The 18699-nt window shown below is 41.6% G+C and overlaps 2 protein-coding genes across 7 annotated transcripts; both read right to left on the bottom strand.

Moving 5' to 3' along the window:
- Positions 1-688: 688 nt before the first annotated feature.
- On the bottom strand, positions 689-3760 carry rab9a (RAB9A, member RAS oncogene family). Of its 6 annotated transcripts, none has more exons than XM_061691664.1 (3): positions 3133-3760; positions 2303-2397; positions 689-2059 (listed from the first exon to the last, which is right to left on the bottom strand). In XM_061691664.1, exon 3 carries the CDS (start codon positions 2020-2022, stop codon positions 1414-1416), a length of 609 nt encoding a protein of 202 aa, XP_061547648.1. In that variant the 5' UTR covers positions 2023-2059; positions 2303-2397; positions 3133-3760; the 3' UTR covers positions 689-1413. The 6 variants fall into 6 exon arrangements, with proteins under 6 accessions (XP_061547648.1, XP_061547652.1, XP_061547649.1 ...); XM_061691668.1 differs by having other exon boundaries at positions 689-2041; XM_061691665.1 differs by lacking the exon at positions 2303-2397 and having other exon boundaries at positions 3133-3352; positions 3653-3760.
- Positions 3761-4165: 405 nt separating this feature from the next.
- Positions 4166-13371, bottom strand: egfl6 (EGF-like-domain, multiple 6). The gene is made up of 13 exons (XM_061691509.1): positions 13099-13371; positions 11257-11363; positions 10370-10462; positions 10159-10278; positions 9932-10051; positions 8590-8724; positions 8380-8502; positions 7927-7989; positions 7299-7538; positions 6433-6507; positions 5573-5668; positions 5166-5428; positions 4166-5036 (listed from the first exon to the last, which is right to left on the bottom strand). Exons 1-13 carry the CDS (start codon positions 13281-13283, stop codon positions 4929-4931), a joined length of 1728 nt encoding a protein of 575 aa, XP_061547493.1. The 5' UTR covers positions 13284-13371; the 3' UTR covers positions 4166-4928.
- Between the last annotated feature and the right edge of the window lie 5328 nt (positions 13372-18699).

The raw sequence follows: 18699 nt of genomic DNA, 5'->3' as shown, positions 1-18699 counted from the left end.
AGCTCTGATGTGACAATTTTATGGGATCTCTGCTTAAGAGGCTTTATATTGTCTACTATGGCAGTTTGAATCATGGCTAGTACCACTACCATTAGGCAAATTGTATTTTTGAGGATTACTGTTATTGAGCAACTACAATGTTTGCGGTCAATCTGAAAATGTTATTAAACCTTATATTACCTAAAATAACCTGTATTATTGGCTGCCCACACTAAAATTGAGTACTTTGATGCATGTCGTGGAGCATTGTCTTACATAAAAATCAGTCTTTTTGCAGGCAGTACCACTGCTTGTAGAAAATTGATTAAATTCTGGCAGTAGTCTTGCGTGTAGATTTTGTCCGACACTCTTCTTTGATAGCTGCCCAAACCATCACCCCACACTTCCACCATGGTGGTGCCTCATTCAAAGTGGAGCTCCATGCCAGTTACTCATTGGTCCAGCAATAGTCACTCTCATCTCATGATTTGATAAAACCTTTTAAAAATCTGTCCAGATATTTCTTGGCCCTATCTCGACACTGCAACTCAAGTCTCTTCAGTGGTGGTCAGATTTCAAAACTTTATCTTGGTCATACCTACGAGCACTTAAAAACCTAGAGCTGGAAAAAATGCATGAAAAAAAGTATTGAGATTATATACACAGTATATAAGACATCGGTTCCTATTTAGGATGATGACAAAACCCATAAAAGTAAACAGAGTCCTCGACACTTTATTGGTTGGTTGGCATATGAATAACAAACAGGAGATGCAAATGAGTATTTCATTTCATTTTGAAAAACAAAAGACCTTCAACTGAAAGTAAAAAATGTTAACATCAGGCTCGATGTTTAAGACAACCCCCCAAAACCAACCAAACCAAACCCCTGGTGTTTCTCAATCGCCAAAATTTCACCACTAATTCCCTCCTCTCTTCATTTATGGTATGTGTGATTAAATAAAGTGAAACAAGTTTCCAGTTTTGTTTCTCAATTAGGGAGCATCTGGGCTTTGAGAACTTAATAATCAACTTACATGGCTAAAACGTGTGCAAACGGTGTCAAAAAGCAATTGATTTGTTAGTAACATATGCCTAAACAATAGGAAAATGCAAATTGATAAACATTAACATGATCATCACATAATTGCACTCATCTACAGATTGGCATGTTTTTAGGTACCCACACAAAGCTCATATGAAATGCACTTAAATCATTCTTAAAATGTGACCTTTGAACTGAGTGAAGAATTCAGTGCTTTCATGTTTATTTATGGTAAGACACAATTAGTGCTTCCACTATTAAACTGACCCCATCTGTAAGCAAACCCTGATAGCACAAATCAAATATGTTATAAGTTTCAATAAGGTGTTAATGCAGCCTTGTTGTTTAAACAGCATTATTTATAAACATTGCGGACAGCCACTTAGACATTATGAGCAGCAGGTGGCGGCAGAACGAGGCTTTCTGTGGAGCTTGACAGTGTCCGTGGGGATGAAGTGGTCCGTTCGCTCATCCGTCGCCAAAACCCTGCGGACCGCCTCCTCGAAGGCCACCGCTACGTTTGTGGCGTCCTTGGCGCTGGTCTCGAAATACGGATGGTCGCCGTTCTCCTGGCACCATTGCCGGGCCTCCTCGGAGGACACCTGTCTCTCGCTCACATCCAGTTTGTTGCCCAGCACCACAAAAGGGAACTTCTCCGGCTCCTTGACATCCGCGTAGTAGATGAACTCCTTCTTCCAGTTTCCCAAGTTGAGGAAGCTCTGGTTGTCGTCGACGCTGAAGGTGAGCAAACAGCAGTCGGAGCCTCGGTAGAAAGGAGTCCTCAGGCTGCGAAAGCGTTCCTGGCCGGCAGTGTCCCAGATTTGCAAGGTGACCTGGTGGCCGTCCACCTCCAGGTCCTTGTTGAGGAACTCCACACCGATGGTGTGGAAAAGGTGCGCGTCGAACTTGTTAGTGACGTAGCGGTTCATGATGGAGCTCTTTCCCACGCCGCCGTCGCCCAGGAGGATAACTTTCAGCAGGGACGTTTTGGTTGACATGGCTGCTCGCGGTTAATCACTGCGAAGAAGGGATGTCCTGTTTTAAACATGTAACATGTTAGTTAAGCAAACATAACACAGTATTTCTTCCAATACTAGCCTCTATTCTAATAGACGCTTCTTAAAAAAACCTAGTGTGTTGTCCACTTGAAACAAATAAGAGCTGAGACACCTCCTTTTCTTCCTACAGATTTAAACAGTTAATTTAAATTTCAAACCCTCTGGGAAAAAAAAATTCTAATGTTAAACTCATTCAATATTTATGATTGCAAATCCTTACGCGCGTGTGTGGTCAACACGAAGTCGATTGAGTCAATCCGTGATTGGAACGTGAAATGGACCGATAGCCAATTAGGAATCAACCTCGGGTTGTTGCTGGAGATAAACAATAAAAATTAGGAGACAGTCAACGAAGTATAGTCACAAGATAAGCCAACAGTGTGGAAAGTCAACACAAACATGCTGATTTTTCCTTATCATGTGAGGAGTCTCTTACGTTTTAAAAATCGATACGCGTTTGTAGTGTAACCTGCTTTAGACGAGAGACAACACACAACATGTCGAAGTGGGAAAACCATGTTCACTTTGTTTGAATAAACCAAGTGACGACATCAGATAATAAACAATCATGTGTTGACAATTACGTAATAAAGTTTTATCTCCAGTGGATCGTATCTGATTGAAGTGCAGCTCAACATTATGCTGCAATAAATGACTAAGTCCGCTTCAAAAAATGTACATGCTTTATCTACATACATCATCCATCAAGCTATCTATTTTCTATACTGCTTATCCATGCTGAGGGTCGCTGATGAATTCGAAACTATCTTTGCTGACTTAGGGAAAAAGGCGGACTACACCCTGGCCTGCAGTTGCCAGTCAATCGCATTGCACATAGTGAGACAGAAAACCATTCACACTGTCACTGAGTGGAAAATTAATACACGCTGCCTACAGCAAAGTCATGCGAGTACCAGTATGCCATCAGTGACTCACACATCCATGCCACTAACCCATATTAATAAGTAATTTTGACAGAAGACTATCACAAGCATATGAAATTTCTACTAAAGCACAATCACGAGATGTTATGGCTGGTTGGATACTCACCACTGATTGATTTAGGCTTCCTCCACTAGTCCAGATCATGTGGTGCAGACCCTGCTACTCAAGTCACATGCTCGTTTGTTCAGTGTTGGTATGGACGGCCATGTAAGGTCCACTTGCTCTGGCTGCAACACAGCGGTTTGCTTGTAAATGCTTGGCAGGAGACAGCGACTTCGGCTGGGCAGCTAGTAATGGACCTGCAAAAACGTACTCCATAGAAACGCTCCCAACAACATCGCTTTGATATAAATATTCAGGTTGTAGAACAAATAGCGAAGGCATATACCGGTACAGGGTCATGTTAAAACAGCTAGCTGGATATGACAAATAATAAACAAAATAGGATAGCAAGGCATCAGCACAGCTGGAATTAAGAAGCAGGCAACAGCATTATTAGCTATGTAACGTTAGTTCACTTCAGAGCAAAAAAACGCTTCATTCCAGTTCGCTCTACGAAGCGACCGCGTCCACGCCGGTTTTCACGCGAAAAGAACGACAGATGTATTGTGTATGTGTTTGACACCTTCTTGCCTTCTGTCGCGGGCCGAGATCAACAATGTCACGTCGTTTTCTGGACACTCCGAAGGCTCGATGCTAGCTAGCTAGCTGCGCGCCGCTAGCCTGTTGGGATGCTAACGATAGCTAAGGACTGCCCAGGTCACGTGACGGAATAGACCAATCAGCGATTCGCTTTGCATCACCGCCAAGTGGCGACATTTTGCGGCGATTCAGGTTCAGAGAGGTTTTGGAGTGCTGACCTTCCAGGCAAGATAACTTTTTGTTGTTTGTTTTGCAACTTTTCTGTACATTTTAACGCAGTTTATATGTAGGAAATGGAAAAATTAAACTGAGTAGATGGAGTCCAAAGCAGTTTTTCCTAACCTTTATTGAGCCAAGGAACATATCTCACCAAATTAAAATGTCACAAAAAGTATCTTCACTGAAATAATGATGCTCTTGTCTCAATTTATTCACACATTTACTTGGTCAATGTAAAATTTAGTTGAACTCAAAGCTATTACAGTATTCTATTGTTTGAATGGCAACAGGTTAATACATGGTTACTAGCTGTATCATTCTGCCATCTAGTGGAAGAAGGGCATTCAATTGTTCTGCAAATCATTATACGTCGTTGGCATTGATAGATGCACAAAGATACATTATTTGTAGTAAATAAAAAATGGAATTATTTTCGGACCAATTAGGCGAAATTGCGCTGGGCTATTAGCGGCGGCATGGGTGTAATAGTGGTTAAAATGGCTGCCCCACAGTTCTGAGGCTTGAGGTTCAAATCGATGATAAACTACAATAAACATCCAGGGTATCGGACAAAATGTAGAGGAGACAAACTAATGACAGACCGAGATAGAAAATAAGAGATTTACTGTATGTAAAAGCACAGAGTAAGGTGAAAGCAACATTTACAGCAGTAATGCACAGATTGTTTTGTTAAAATCATGTAAACTAGCCTGTCTTAAAAAAACAAACAAAAAAACATTAATGTCACATTGAGTTTCGAATTACACAACAATTTAAAAACTCCACTGTGACACAGTAAAACTGTTCCAACATAAAAGGGATACAGAGCTTCCATTCTGCTTGACCTAACAGCCGAACAGGACGAAAAAAATAATTACACAAGACTTTTCATTTAAAGCAATCTATTATACATACGTACTGACTAAACGTTTTTATTATAAAAATCAGGCCATGACATTTCAGCTAATCTGCAATCAGTGACTCCTCAAATTTCTTCACTTTTTGAAACATTGTGGATTTGACTTTGAAACAGTTGATTTTTAGAAGATCAGAGAGTCATCTTCTTGACACGGGCCTGAGGTCAGCACAACATTGTCCAGCCCGATCTCCCCTCCGACTCCTCTTCCGCGCTGCACTTCAAAGATGATCTGTAAAACATTCAAAGGTATCATCTGCAGTGTTATGTTCCATGTTATTATTTATTTTGTTGTTCCACTCTCCTGCTTGCCAATTGTTTTGATTATTGAAATGATTTACACCGACACCAAATGACTCACTGATTGCGGTGCTTCTTCTTTCCAGGCCACAGTGAGGAGCTCTGTCTGCCATTCCTGATTCCTGCTGTGGCTCTGTTCCCACACCGGGTAAGCGTTGTTATCCAGCAGCACCCTGAGGGAGCCCACGTCATGACCCACCACACGATAGTTGAATGTCAGGCAGAAGCTGCCCTGCTGGGTTCGGTCACTGAGTAGCAACTTGAGCTTGGAAACGTCCTCTTGCTCCCCTTGCAGACCACTCATGGACATGTAGTACTCAGCACCTGAAGAAAGAGCTAAGGGTTAATAGTTCCGCAACCATTAGCCAATCAACAACATAAGTGTGGTGTCTTATTGTATGATTCAAATGAGTCTGGTGTATTCTCCAACCACTATTTGCGGAAATACGGTACTCATCATTTTGTTACCTTTGCCATGGTAAGCTACGCTCCAGTCCATGTCATCAGCCTTGTCTTGGACCCACTCGCATGCTCCCTGATCAAAGTTGCAATCCATGATAAACTCTTGTGTAAAGAAAGAAAAGTTGCAATATTATCCAAATTGTCGGATAGAGTCATTATGCCGTGACATAATTCAGTACAATCTCGAAGGATGGTTTGTTGAACAATACAGATTTGGACCCACATTTTCGAGAAAAGTCAAAAAATGGGAATATTTTAGTCTTTTATATATCTCTTATTTTTTAACATTTTATCTTCAACAGTAGGTGTTTCCACATTTGTACAACAGCGAGGCAAAGGTTACTTAACATTCTGTTTAAATTAAAGTCAAGGTGGTCCTCGTGGCTAAAGTTCACACTATGGAACGAAATATTTATTTTTCCATTATTTCCATCCATCCATCCATTTTCTGAGCCGCTTCTCCTCAATAGGGTCGCGGGCGTGCTGGAGCCTATCCCAGCTGTCATCGGGCAGGAGGCGGGGTACACCCTGAACTGGTTGCCAGCCAATCGCAATCGCACAACCATTCGCACTCACAGTCACGCCTACGGGCAATTTAGAGTCTCCAATTAATGCATGTTTTTGGGATGTGGGAGGAAACCGGACTGCCCGGAGAAAACCCACGCAGGCACGGGGAGAACATGCAAACTCCACACAGGCGGGGCCGGGGATTGAACCCGGGTCCTCAGAACTGTGAGGCTGACGCTCTAACCAGTCGGCCACCGTGGCTATTTCCATTATTTCCTATTGGAAAAATACATTTTTAAACGAAAAGTGCACTGATTTTGTTAAACTAAACTTGTGAAACAAAAATGTCATTTTTCTACCTTCCTGAAGTGGCGCTGTTTCAAGCTGTTGGACCTCTCTGGCTGGACCAAAAACTGATGCAAAATCCTCTGATGCTAGATTAAGAGATCAGATAAGTATTAGTGACAATGTATTGTGGTTCCAATAGTAGGTGGTAGGAAAGATGTATACATGCAGAATCATCACAACAAAAATGAATTTATGATGCAAAGGCCATACACGGTCTTTCAACCAGCAGGTTTTGACCTGCCCTGCTGTCACTCATTTCTTGAGGGGGGAGGAACTACAAGTTTAGGTTTCAGCGCTCAAGCGTTTAAGGGCTCTTGTAGCAAACCACCCCCAAGGCAGGCGGCTTTCGACATTCACACAAGTGACAGCTGGGCTTATTGAACCTGAACACCTTAAGTGGTCTAGTGCAGTGAAAAATCTCCAGTGCTGATGACAGAGCTTCCTTATGAGAAGTCAGTCTGTTTGCACAACAGCTGTTTTGGGGAAAGCGTGATAAAAGGCTTCGTAACCTTCTCCCAGGTTATGGGAAGCTGATCCAGGATGAGTTATATCCCTCAGCTCTCACATGCCAAAAGTGAAAAATTCCTCTCCACTATGTGATGAATGTTTCGAGGCCTGTCTTCTCCTGCTGAGTAAAGTCTTTCACAGACTCTGGTGTTCCCCAAAAGATTGGGGGTGAAATCTGGTCTGACACAAACCTTCTGAAGAAGAATTAAGGTGGTACTGGAGGAGTTGAAGACTTTAGGCATGGATTTTGTAATTGTATCCGGATGACGTACATATATGAGAACCATCCATCCATCCATTTTCTACCGCTTATCCGGCACTATACAAGTGAAAGTCCAGTTAGAGTTTACGCAGAACAGAAGCCACTTACTGAAAACATCTCCTCTTGGATTGAGCTGGTTGTCTTCCTCTTCTTCTTCTTCCTCAAGAAACTCGTCCACTGGGGTCTCCACAGTTGGTTCGCCGATGTAGACCTCTCCGTCGTAGTCAAAAGGCTGCTGGCGGCTCCTCGGAGGTGGGGTCACAACTGATTCAGGGATAATGTTTTTGATGTCCTCATTCTCAAGTTTACCTCCCAGAATTCCAGGCCTTACTTGGGAGTCTGGGATGGCTACAGGCAGGAACAGGAACCAAATTATACATGTCAGAGACCTACAGTATTTGACCAGGTGTTATGCATCAGTGCATCTTCGGAGTACCTTACACAGTACTATTAACAGCAAAAAGGCAATACCGCATATATTAACAACCTTTAACATGCAGTTGAAACATCACAACAATGTAATTTAGATTTGTTACCTGGTTACAAAAGCATTCAATCATACATGTACAGTGTATGTATAAAGGGCATGCGGTAGTTTCCAGGCTTGATGTCAAATGTCATGAGCAAAGTCAAGAAGATAACTTCTCGGAAGGAGTTGAGAAAACAAGCGATTAATTGAGTTGCCGGCCAGGGAGTTAGCAGTGAAAGCAGCGTCTCGGATTCCACACAGTCTCACCATTGAGAACGTGATCAGCACTGCCTTTGTTTCCATCCCATAACCTCTGATAAAACGGCTTGACTATAAGAAATAAAAACACCTTCATTCACATTAAGATCCTCTGTCTGACGGTCAATGTCGCTCATACATAAAGGCTGGTGAGTATTCCCATTTCTCTTCAGATGTCAAGCAGTAAAATATTTACTCGTGTGCTGACAATCTTTGGCTCTCTCCTTTCAACATCTGTGAAACTTTACTGGCTCTAAGTGCAGGAAATCAGTCTTCGAACGACTGGTGATGTATTCATACTCAAACTACAAATATGCAGCCGGAAAACGTCTTGTCGGTCCAGCAGAGTGACCGGGAAAGAAAGGCATCTGTCGTTGGACACCCTGCTTGAAGATTTAGGACATCAAATGGAACCCCTGAGACTAGTTGGTCTGTGATTCTGGAGCATATCTGGGATCTCACCGGAGCATTCAAAGCCATTGCCTCGGAAGCCTGACTTGCACCTGCACTTGTACGATCCTTGAGTGTTCAGGCAGACAGCTTGATGGCTGCACTTGTCGGTGCTGGATGCACACTCATCCAGGTCTGGAAATTGGAAGAAGGCCTTTTTGTACCTTTAGGACCATACGTGACCACAGACGCTACCCCTGAATTACATCAGTTATGCCTTACCTACACAGTCGTATTTGCCGTTGACATATTTCAGATCGTATCCGTCTTGACACTTGCAGAAGTAGCTGCCAAATGTGTTCACACATTGCTTGTTGTATGGACAAAGGTTGCTTCCAGTAACGCATTCATCAATATCTGCGGGGAAATCAAACACAAAATGCCACATTGATGACATCAATAGAGCGATCATAACATTTACATCACCAGATTATCAACTGTGGTTAAAACTTGTTTCCTCCTCTTGATGTTGATATGGACGCAGTGCAACCTATAAATAGCATCAAATCAGCTCGCCGTACTATATAATAATGCTGTTGAACTCATATTTCTCACAATTTATGCCAGATTTTATGATTGCTGCCTGCCAGAAAACTGGAAACTCAGAAATGTTTGACCTCCAACCTGGATTGCTCGTAACCTGACTTCACTGAGATGCAGTAGGCCTTATCTGATGTCACACAACATTTGATCACAATAGAGACAGACTACTACTTTATCTGTATTTACTGATTATACAACACTTTGGCATTAAACAAAATGTTCTGTAAATATATTGCTCTTCTTTTCCCTGCATTAAGTTATTAGGTCAAATTCATTTTTCCAAATTGTGAAAGCTGCCCCAAAAAGCATCGTGTTAAAAAACACAGAACATACTTTTGCTAGCTTATTGAAGTCATCATACATTTCTTAAATGTGTATGTTTCACTAGAACATTTTAGTGTTGCAGGCTCCAAGTAATGATATTTCAGAAAACTGCATCCAGCATTAGGGTGCATGTTTTCATAAATAAAGCCAGCAAATGCATGTTTGTCATACCAACTAAATTCAGTGAGACAGATGAGGCTCAATTAGTCCAGATGCACACCCGTCATGAGTGCATATGTCTACAAGAGTTTATGCCTTGTAAATGCCTGCAATGATAACTAGGCTGAAATTCAAACATGTACAACATTTTTGTTAACATTCGTTGGCTCGGCGAAAGGTTCTGAAATGTCTCCAACTCCTTTGTCTTGATCGCCTTGTTTTATTAGCAACTATGCCAAATTGGCTCTGCTACAATCCAGGAAGCGTTGTGGAACTACAAACCTAATTGCCTCTCTCTGATTTACCAACCAAGCATGCGAAAGCCACATAATGGAATCTTTATAGCGTTTTCCACTATGCATAAACCCCCAAACCCCAATGCATTGGACTCAAGCCAAAGTCAATTTCTTCCTCTCTTTGTATCCTGAACTTCCTCTTCTTTTCTTTCATCTTACTTTGGACTGTCTTTGATTATACCATATGTAAGACAAATGTTTTTTTGTACAACTGTTTCTTTGAAAGTGCCTTTTTTTCTCACCTACGCAAGTCCTCTGATCTGGAGCCAGCTGCAGCCCCACAGAGGGGCAGAGGCAGCAAATCTCCCCCTGAACCTCCTCACAGCCGTACTGACAATGAGCGAGCGAGCAGGTCCTGGAATCTAACATGCACGTTCAGCAACACAAACACACACACAAAAAAAAAAAAAACTCATGAAAATCTTACATTTTTATGTGCAAAGACGGTAGGTAGTTGGATGAGACTCACTGGCACAAGATCCATCAGGCATCAGCGTGTATCCGTTGAGGCAGTAACACTTGTAACTGCCATGGGTGTTCATGCAGCGATGTTCACACGGACGAGGGATCAAGCCGCATTCGTTCAAATCTTGAAATAGAAAGATAAATTTTTTTTCCATATCTTCAACTGTAAGACCCACTTTTCCATCTAAAACTCATGACCGTGCACACATATTCACCCTGATTGCACGTTTTTCCGGTGTATCCCAGGAAGCACTTGCATTTGTTTGGGCCAACGCATTCGCCGTGCTTGCAGCCGGGCTCACACTGAGCTGGTAAAACATTTAGTATGAAGAAGTAGACATATTAGTGGTTGGACGGTGAGGGATGGATGGATTATAGTCAAACCACATACAATATTTCCATGGTTTCAGGCAAGAATTTACAAACTAAACTGAACATTTTGTGTAATTGGACAACAATTACAGTCCAGGAAGACTCTCAGACTTTAGAGTCTATGGATTTAAATTTTTATTTTTTTTTTATTTTTATTTTTTTTTACTTGAGAAATTATCTGGCTATCACACAATATTTAACCTCTTTTATACAGAGATGCTGAAAATTGCAGCATTAGAGTTGTAAAAGAAGATACTGCATTTATCCGACTTTACCTTTAACAGTGAACCCAGCGAAGCGAGATATTACCAGCACTCAAAGAAAAAAAAATGTGATAAGGATGTCTTTTACAGGTTGTCTAAAAGGGCCTTTTGTGGTTTGATGCAGTTGAGGTTAAGTTCTTTCACACCAAATACTTTATACACCTTGCTTGTACACTGAGGCACAGTCCTGCTGTTTTCAGAGAATGGTCTTTTCCAGATGGTCCGACAAAATTGGAAGCATACAAGTGTCCAACATGCCTCGATGAAATGAAGAATTTAGATTTAGAAAGAACAAAGCCTAAACCCTAATTGATTAAGATTAGATCAGTCTTCATAAATGTATCTAAAGTATATCCTATAAAGAGAAGACATGAAAGTTTGGTACCATCGTAGTTTTTTTTTGTTTGTTTGTTTTTGTTTTTTTTTTAAAATGAATGAATGGATTAATCAACCTTGACCTTTCTTACCCTCACACTGGCCTCTGCGATTTTTCTTCCAACCAAAGCAACACTCCAGCCTCCTGCCATAGCGACACACACCTGGTTGGTTTCCAGTAGAAACTTGTCTGTGCTGCCTTTGTAGAGGAACAGAGAGGTTCAAGGTAAGATGTGTAATTTTATTGTCAGACCAATATTTATAGCCCACATGGAGAGTGCGATAGCATTTGGTGCTTGTAGCAAAATGTTCTCTTGACTTTAAAACACATGTTGCTTTGTGATCCATTTTGAGGTGGACAGAAAGGACGATGCCGAAATCCACTGGCTAACTAATTTGCAGGTTTTTTTTCAGGCCAATTATAGCAATTGTGTGAAAACCCAGTTAAACCAAGGCATCTTACATGTTTCCTGTAGTGATAAAAGGAGGATAACCCATGGAGCAACAATCAGTTGAAAGGATGCTGGTTATAGAGGGTGAAAAGCACCCTAATCAGACTCTTTCCTGCTTCCTGCACCTTGACACCTCACATACCATCTCATTACTTCTGCCTAGCACAAAGCACATGGTTGTGTTTGTGTATTCGTACGTTACGAGCATAACTAGATTTTGGTGCGGAGCCAGGGATTTGCTTAAATATCATCATTGTTAAAACTGTTTTGCAGAAAATGGTGGCCATTACTGCCACCGGTTGGAAATACAGGTTCAGCCTTGGTGAAGGTCTGCATGGCACTCTACTGAGTGCCATTCTGGTATTGATGTTTCGTTGTTGTTCAGGTTTTGACTTCAGTTTGTTGGTTTCGTTGCTGGATTACACATAAAGTAAAAAAATAAAACAAATTCCATGGAACTGTGCGCCGATGAAGAACCATAAAATATTGTTGAGGATCTGAGTAAAGGTGTTGATATATATTGATTTTCACTTTTGCCATATTGGTCCTCTACGTCCAGTCACATTTTCCAGTGAACTGGTACATAGCACCAGTTAAGCAATGGCCCTGTACTATTACAAAACTTCACATAAGGCCAAGGCAAGCCAACGGGACTATTCATGGCACTCCGAATACAAAATATCCTGTCCATCCGTTTGTGACATCTTACGTCATCCTCCGTGGACTAAAAAGTTGGCTGCTAATTTATGAACAGATGGACAAACAAACGCGAGTAAGGTGTTCCACGATTTTATGGCCTTGGTGGAGGTTTGCGTTCCACTGAGTGATATTCTAATATGTTCTGTTTTTGTCAGCCAGCATCTTCCTCCACTTTCACTTGCTAACATTGGCATGTCAGGCACTGCATTTAGAATAATGTACAGTGCAAAGAGGTTATGTTACCCGTGTATATTTATAACCTGTATAGAGTAAATGGAGTCTTTACACAGAGAATTAATATCTTGGGAATGCACAGCAGGATGAGCCGCTGTCACGTTTTGACACCCATCAGGCTCGATGCCAAACGTTTAACACCACCCATGTTTCGGGGTATCGGGCAGCAACCTCTTAAAAGTAGTTTCGGCTCCGGCGGGACTTGAGGAATCCGAGACAGGAGCTCAATCAACCAAAATAGCCCACGGGAGAGTGACAGGTGCTCCTCAGTTATTAACCTCCTTTACCCAGTTGGTACACTATAAACATGCCATTATAATAACAACAAAATGTAAAGCCGCTGTAAAGATTTAAAACTCTGGGTAGGATGGATCCTACGGCCGGTGGGCCATATTCGGATCTGTTTCTGATCTGGCCCACGGTGGTGTTCTCAAACCAAGTATATGGTTAGAGTTATACGTAATGCTGTGTCTTTAAAAACAAACAAACAAACAAACAAACAAAAAAAACATTGAATCCACAAACGCTCATAATTCTTTATCAACTCACCTATATGCTTCTGCACATTGAGAAGAGATATGGAGAAGAAGCAAAAGAGCACTGATGACAGTGATTGGCTTCATCGCTGAGATTTCTTTTCTTCCGGACTGACTTTTGTGCTGCTGTTTGGATTGCTCCTGTGCAAAAGCGAGTCTCACGCGTCGTCTTTTTGTACAATGTATGCTGTGTTGCATTTACTTCCACAACAAAGGCTCCTCCAAGGAAGAAAAGAAAATGTCTCTCTTGAAAGCTGCAGCTCTACTCAGTGTCCCATTATTTGCTCTTTCCTCTCTGGAAATATAGAAGTGAGGAGGACTAGGTTGGTTGTGAAGTAGGGGTGGGTTTGTAAGCGGGGAGGGGATTATGTCTCCTCACTGAAACCCAATACACAGACCACATGGAATTCCTACTACAAGTCTGCAAACGGGGTGAAAAAAAACCATAAATTGATCCAGTTTTTGTCTTACCTTTGAGAATGTTTGCATGCATTTGCCTGACCTGTGTTTGTGCTTGATATTGTGATGAGCTGTATCAGTTAATTGAAGAAGTACACACACGCACGCACGCACGCACACACGCGTATGCACTCACGCACGCATGCACGCACACAAACGGGCCTCTCACAAGTCGACATCTGGTCCTCTCTGTACTCAAAGATGGATGGCTTTATGTTTTTATGGTAACCTGCTTCAGTGATCACAGTAGTTATAAACCGCACGATCATGTTAAGTAGGTTGCTGTAATTGTTTCAAAACCATCAACATCTGTTTAACTTGCATTGGTCCCCCCCGGTGACTGTGCAACATTTTTTCATACAGTAATCTTTATTTAAACATTATTGTATGTATGTATGTTTAACCAGACCTGTCACCAAATATGAATTTGTACATCCTTGTAAGAACAAAAGAATGAATGTGAATTACACATAAATCAACAAATCCAGGCAAATGAAAACATGATTTGTGGTGTTTTTGTTTTTCATTCCAAATGATGAGAACATGGACTAGAATACACCTCTGTGACTATCAATCGTGGGACGGTGGTGGAGATTTTGGTTGCAAGGGAGCAGTTATTACCAGTTATTAATCTAGTGTCATGTGAAAAGTCTCCTGTGTTGCTTTAGCGGCCATGTGGGCTTTTATGGCTTGGCCCACAATACCTCAAGTTTGGCTCAAGTGTTATCTAAAGACTGCTAAAAGACATCTCGACACCTAATTTCATGTTGGCAAAGTTCACTACAAGGGCAGCCCGGACTGGCAAAGCTGTCAAAACCATCAAAAAGTGAGCGACATTTCACTTAGTTTTAATAGGAAACATTAAAATCTGCCTTGACAGTTTGACTATGTGCACCATAAAATGTCCATCCATCCATTTTTTGTACCTCTTATCCGCACTAGGATCCCAGGCGTGCTGGAGCCTATCCCAGCTATCTTCAGGCGAGAGGCGGGGTACACCCTGGACTGGTCGCCAGCCAATCGCAGGGCACAGAAATAAACAGCCATCTGCACGCACATTCATGTTAATATATACTTTACATTCTGTATTTCCTTATTAAAATATCAGAAGTATGAGTAGAACCATTTTAAAACTTATCTGTTGAAGCAAAAAAAAAAAAAGTTCCCATTTGTGCGTGTGCAACCTGTCACGTTTGCTTTATTACAGTACTGTTGCTTTGAGCAAGGTTATTGCACAGCAAACTGTTAACCAGCAGGGGGAGACCTGTGCCAACATGCAACAAGACACAAGTCGTTAGCTAGATGAAATGTTGCAGTTAATAAATAAGCCAGCGATCAGTTTAACTTATTTAAACATATTTAAACTGATCGCTGTTTTGCTTCTGTATTGATTTTGGATTAGAATAAATTGTCTTTGTAAATACTTCATATGGCTGTGACAATCATATGATATGATCGAGGACATAATACTTAATATGTTGTTGTAATTGTGTATCTTGAGAGGGAACCTTTGGTTTGTCTGGATATCATCGCTGTCCAATGAAACGCAAGTATCTCCGTAACAAAAAGATATGCAATGCTTTTCATTGGACAGCATCGATTTGGTTCACTCATTGATCGGCCGTTGTTTCCTGTACGTATTTAAAAGTGTTCGCTACAAAGAGCTCTAATGCATCTGCTATAGCTCAACATTTATCTGTGTCTGGGAAAATGCAGATTGCAAGTAATGTTGTAGGCGTTGCTAACCCAAGCATTGCATCATGGGCACCCCCACCCGTACGCTAGACCTCACTCAGACAATTGCGGTGACTTAAGTAGGCCCCAGGCTTTCAAACAATAAGTTATAACTTGACAACGTGAAAGGCATTATCGCACTCCCCCCCACCCCCAGTCAACATGGAGATGCACACTCATCCGCTCACAGTGATCAAGAGCAAGGCTTTTACTATAAAAGGAGACGCATGACAGTTGATGGGTGACTTTGTTATGTGCGTACGCAACCACATCCTGCCCTCAGCGGGAGATGACAGACTGCAATAAGAGTGTGCTAATAAAATATACGCAGACGTTAGGCACTTTCAGCGTAATGGAGGCTGGAGGCTTATAATATGGGTTTATCTTTTAACTCTCTCCCAAGTGTCAAAAGATCACAGTTATTCAGTTAGCCACAGTTATGTAGTTAGCAGGATTACACAAAAAAACTACAAAACTCATTCCCATTTGCAATTTTTGCTGTCACAGTATTGGGGCTAGCCAGTGAGCTACCAGATCCAGCAGATGGTTATAAAAAAAAAAAAAGAAGGCTTTCTGTGTGTTAATGTTTTTTTTAATCAAGCAAGTAAGAGGGGCAGGTTTAGGATTGTTCTGTCTGAGCAGAGCTCTTCTGAGTGGCATTCTTGTTTACTTGAATGACTCTGTTGTGCAATATTGACTTTGACTCATCGATCATGCTCACTTTACTAGAGGACTGTCAAGTTGACGAGGGATTAAATTTGATGGAACCACCAAACTTCCGCGCTTGTGTGGGTTCTCTTCAGATACTGTACTCTGGCTACCTCCTACATTTCAAAACATGCATGTTAGGTTCATTGAAGGCTCAAAGTTGTCCGCAGGTGTGAATGCAAAAGGTTGTCGGTCTGTACACTGTATGTGCCCTGCTTTTGGCTGTTGACTATTCCAGGGTGTACCCCACCTCTCAACCCAAAACCCAAATGAGGACAAGCGCATGGAAAAGAGTGATAGATGCAAAAATTCTAAGAGCCCCTCTTACTTTGTAGTTTCAATGTGTCTTTCACAGAAGCCATTTTGACATGGGCAAACACGAAACATTAAGACAGATAGATACAAGTCTATGCCCGAAAATTACAAAACTGATTTCCATCAAACCTTGTAGAGGGGGTGGCGCGTGGGCCAAAGATGAACCCAGGAAATTTTGGTGAGGATCTTGATAAAGGTGCAAAAACAGGAAATGATTTTCACTTATTGAGTCAAACAGGAAGTAGTACCCAAATGTACTGTAAGAAACAGACGGACAAACAAACACAAATATGACACTCCGCATTCCTTTTCCTCACTTTTGTTAACAGTTTGGCATTGGTGGAGCTCTGCTATCTAACGAGTGGCATTCTAGTCTGTGGCCTACCGTGGGTTGCTAGTGCTCTGGATGAGTTGAACAAATTAAGTCAAACAATTATAACCCAGCACGCGTACATAGTTCAAATTCTACGTTGAATCTCATCGATTCTCATTGACATGTACAGCATTTTTTTTTTTTACTCGTGCACAAAGTAAAACGATGACTTTTCGATTGGTGTCGTGTCCAATCTCTCTTTTGTCGTCATTTCTAACAGCCCTGTAACCTCGCTCCCTGTTATTCAGGTAGTTCTTGTGTGAATCTCCCCCTGCTGCATACAATGACAGAGTACCTTTAATTGGCTTCCCACCCCCACCTTTAGGCGATAGTGGTCGCACCCTCCTCTTAAATGACTCCTTTGATGGTGTAAGTGCATTCTTACTTTTTGCCCTCAGCTGGATGCCTTCTGCCTCTCCTTCTTGCATTAAGAATACAGCAGAAGGCAAAGTGCACTGCAGGGGGGAGGAAGGCTTGGTGATGAAGTCCTCCATTCCCTCCTGGGGCTTGATGAGTGACTCACTGTTATTTTTTCATCAGCATTCCTGGTCCGAAACATGATGCCAGAAAATGCCAAGCGGTAACATGACTTGACTCTCCCCCCTCCTTTCGAGATCCTAGTTTAAGTGTAATTCTGACCTTTACCGTCTCACCACAAAACAACAGCACATGTATTTGGGTGAAATGACTTTCACTTCCCCGTTTGTTGTTCCTGCAACATCATGACACGGAAAAACCTCAAAATCTGAATGCCCCAATGTATCCTCGTACAATATTGAAAATGAACAAAAATATGCCTCAGAAGTCGCTCGTGAGATCTCACTAGAGCTCAGTTCGGCAATATCAAAGGAGTCACTGCGTGTGTTCTGCTAAGCCATGCATCATCATTAGCACTTGCCCTCTGATTATTAATTTCCTTTCATTTTTTTTTCACACAAATGTATTTTGTTCCCTAAATGCAAAGACGTGCAAAGAACTTTAAAGCACATACTCTGTTCGCAGCACGACATACAGTACATAAATAGACGTGTGGCACACCCTTCTTGCCTTTAGCTATAATATTAACCTTTTATCGGAATGGATGTGTACTATGCAAATTTGTGTTGTTCAAGGATGACTTTACTGTGTCTGTGAAGCAACATTTAGCCTGTTAAAGTCAACCTAAAAAGTCAACGAGTCAAACTAGTCCTGGTTGGATAAATTACAAGACAATGTTCCCTGAAGCGACCCTGCTCATGGAACACACATGCCCTACACGATAAGACATGCTCCAGCATCAACTTAATGCCTCTATTATTGTCGGAATCATCGGCTCCTCGGTGTGGCTACAATATTTGGATTTAAGTATCTGTTCATCAACAAAGCCTTATGAAAATGAAAAGAAAGTTTAATTTCCTGTTTCTAGCTAGGGCTGAGTTTGTTGTTATTGCTAAACTGAGCAGTATTATTGTTGTAAAGTCTGACTTTTTGATGGAGCTCTCCATTTCATTCCATTGTGCAAATACAACTAGTATTGCAGTGTATTTATTGTTGTTATATTGATAACACGTAGTTACTAGGAAGGCAGACATCACATATTCTTCTATTAAACAAGAACAGACTTGTCTATTTTTATCCATCCATCCGTTTTCTGTACTGCTTATCCTTATTGCATGGGCGAGCTGGAGCCTATCCAGCCTATTAGGGGTGAGGTGGGGTATACCCTGGACTGGTCGCCAGCCAATCACGGGACGTGTAAACAAACAACCATTCACATTCTCATTCCCAACTATGGCCTATTTAGAGTCTTCAATGAATCGAACATGCATCTTTTTGGAATGTGCGATGAAGCCGGAGTACCTGGAGAAAACTCATGGGGAGAACATGCAAACTTCAAAGAGGAAGGCCAGAGCTGAGCTTCGAACGCCAACGTACGTGTCCATCGTCAAATAAACAAAATTCAACAATAAAATCAATCAGTTCAAATAGTATTCCAAAGTATTAGTTAAACAATATACACATATGAAACCAAGTTAATAAACTATA

Source organism: Phycodurus eques, chromosome 12, assembly GCF_024500275.1.
Source record: "Phycodurus eques isolate BA_2022a chromosome 12, UOR_Pequ_1.1, whole genome shotgun sequence".
NCBI lineage: Eukaryota > Metazoa > Chordata > Actinopteri > Syngnathiformes > Syngnathidae > Phycodurus > Phycodurus eques.
The sequence above is the reverse complement of the archived record's forward strand: the minus strand, read 5'-3'. Positions and strand labels throughout refer to the sequence as shown.

Bases quoted from the DNA above. Each gene is read 5' to 3' on its own strand.
- egfl6 (XM_061691509.1), bottom strand. From the start codon at position 13,283: ATGCAACACAGCATACATTGTACAAAAAGACGACGCGTGAGACTCGCT. The intron at 10,279-10,369 runs GTGAATATGTGT...TTCTATTTCAAG, and splicing joins CGGAAAAACGTGCAATCAGG to ATTTGAACGAATGCGGCTTG. The intron at 7,539-7,926 runs GTGAGACTGTGT...TCCTGCCTGTAG, and splicing joins TGCTGATCACGTTCTCAATG to CCATCCCAGACTCCCAAGTA.
- rab9a (XM_061691664.1), bottom strand. From the start codon at position 2,022: ATGTCAACCAAAACGTCCCTGCTGAAAGTTATCCTCCTGGGCGACGGC.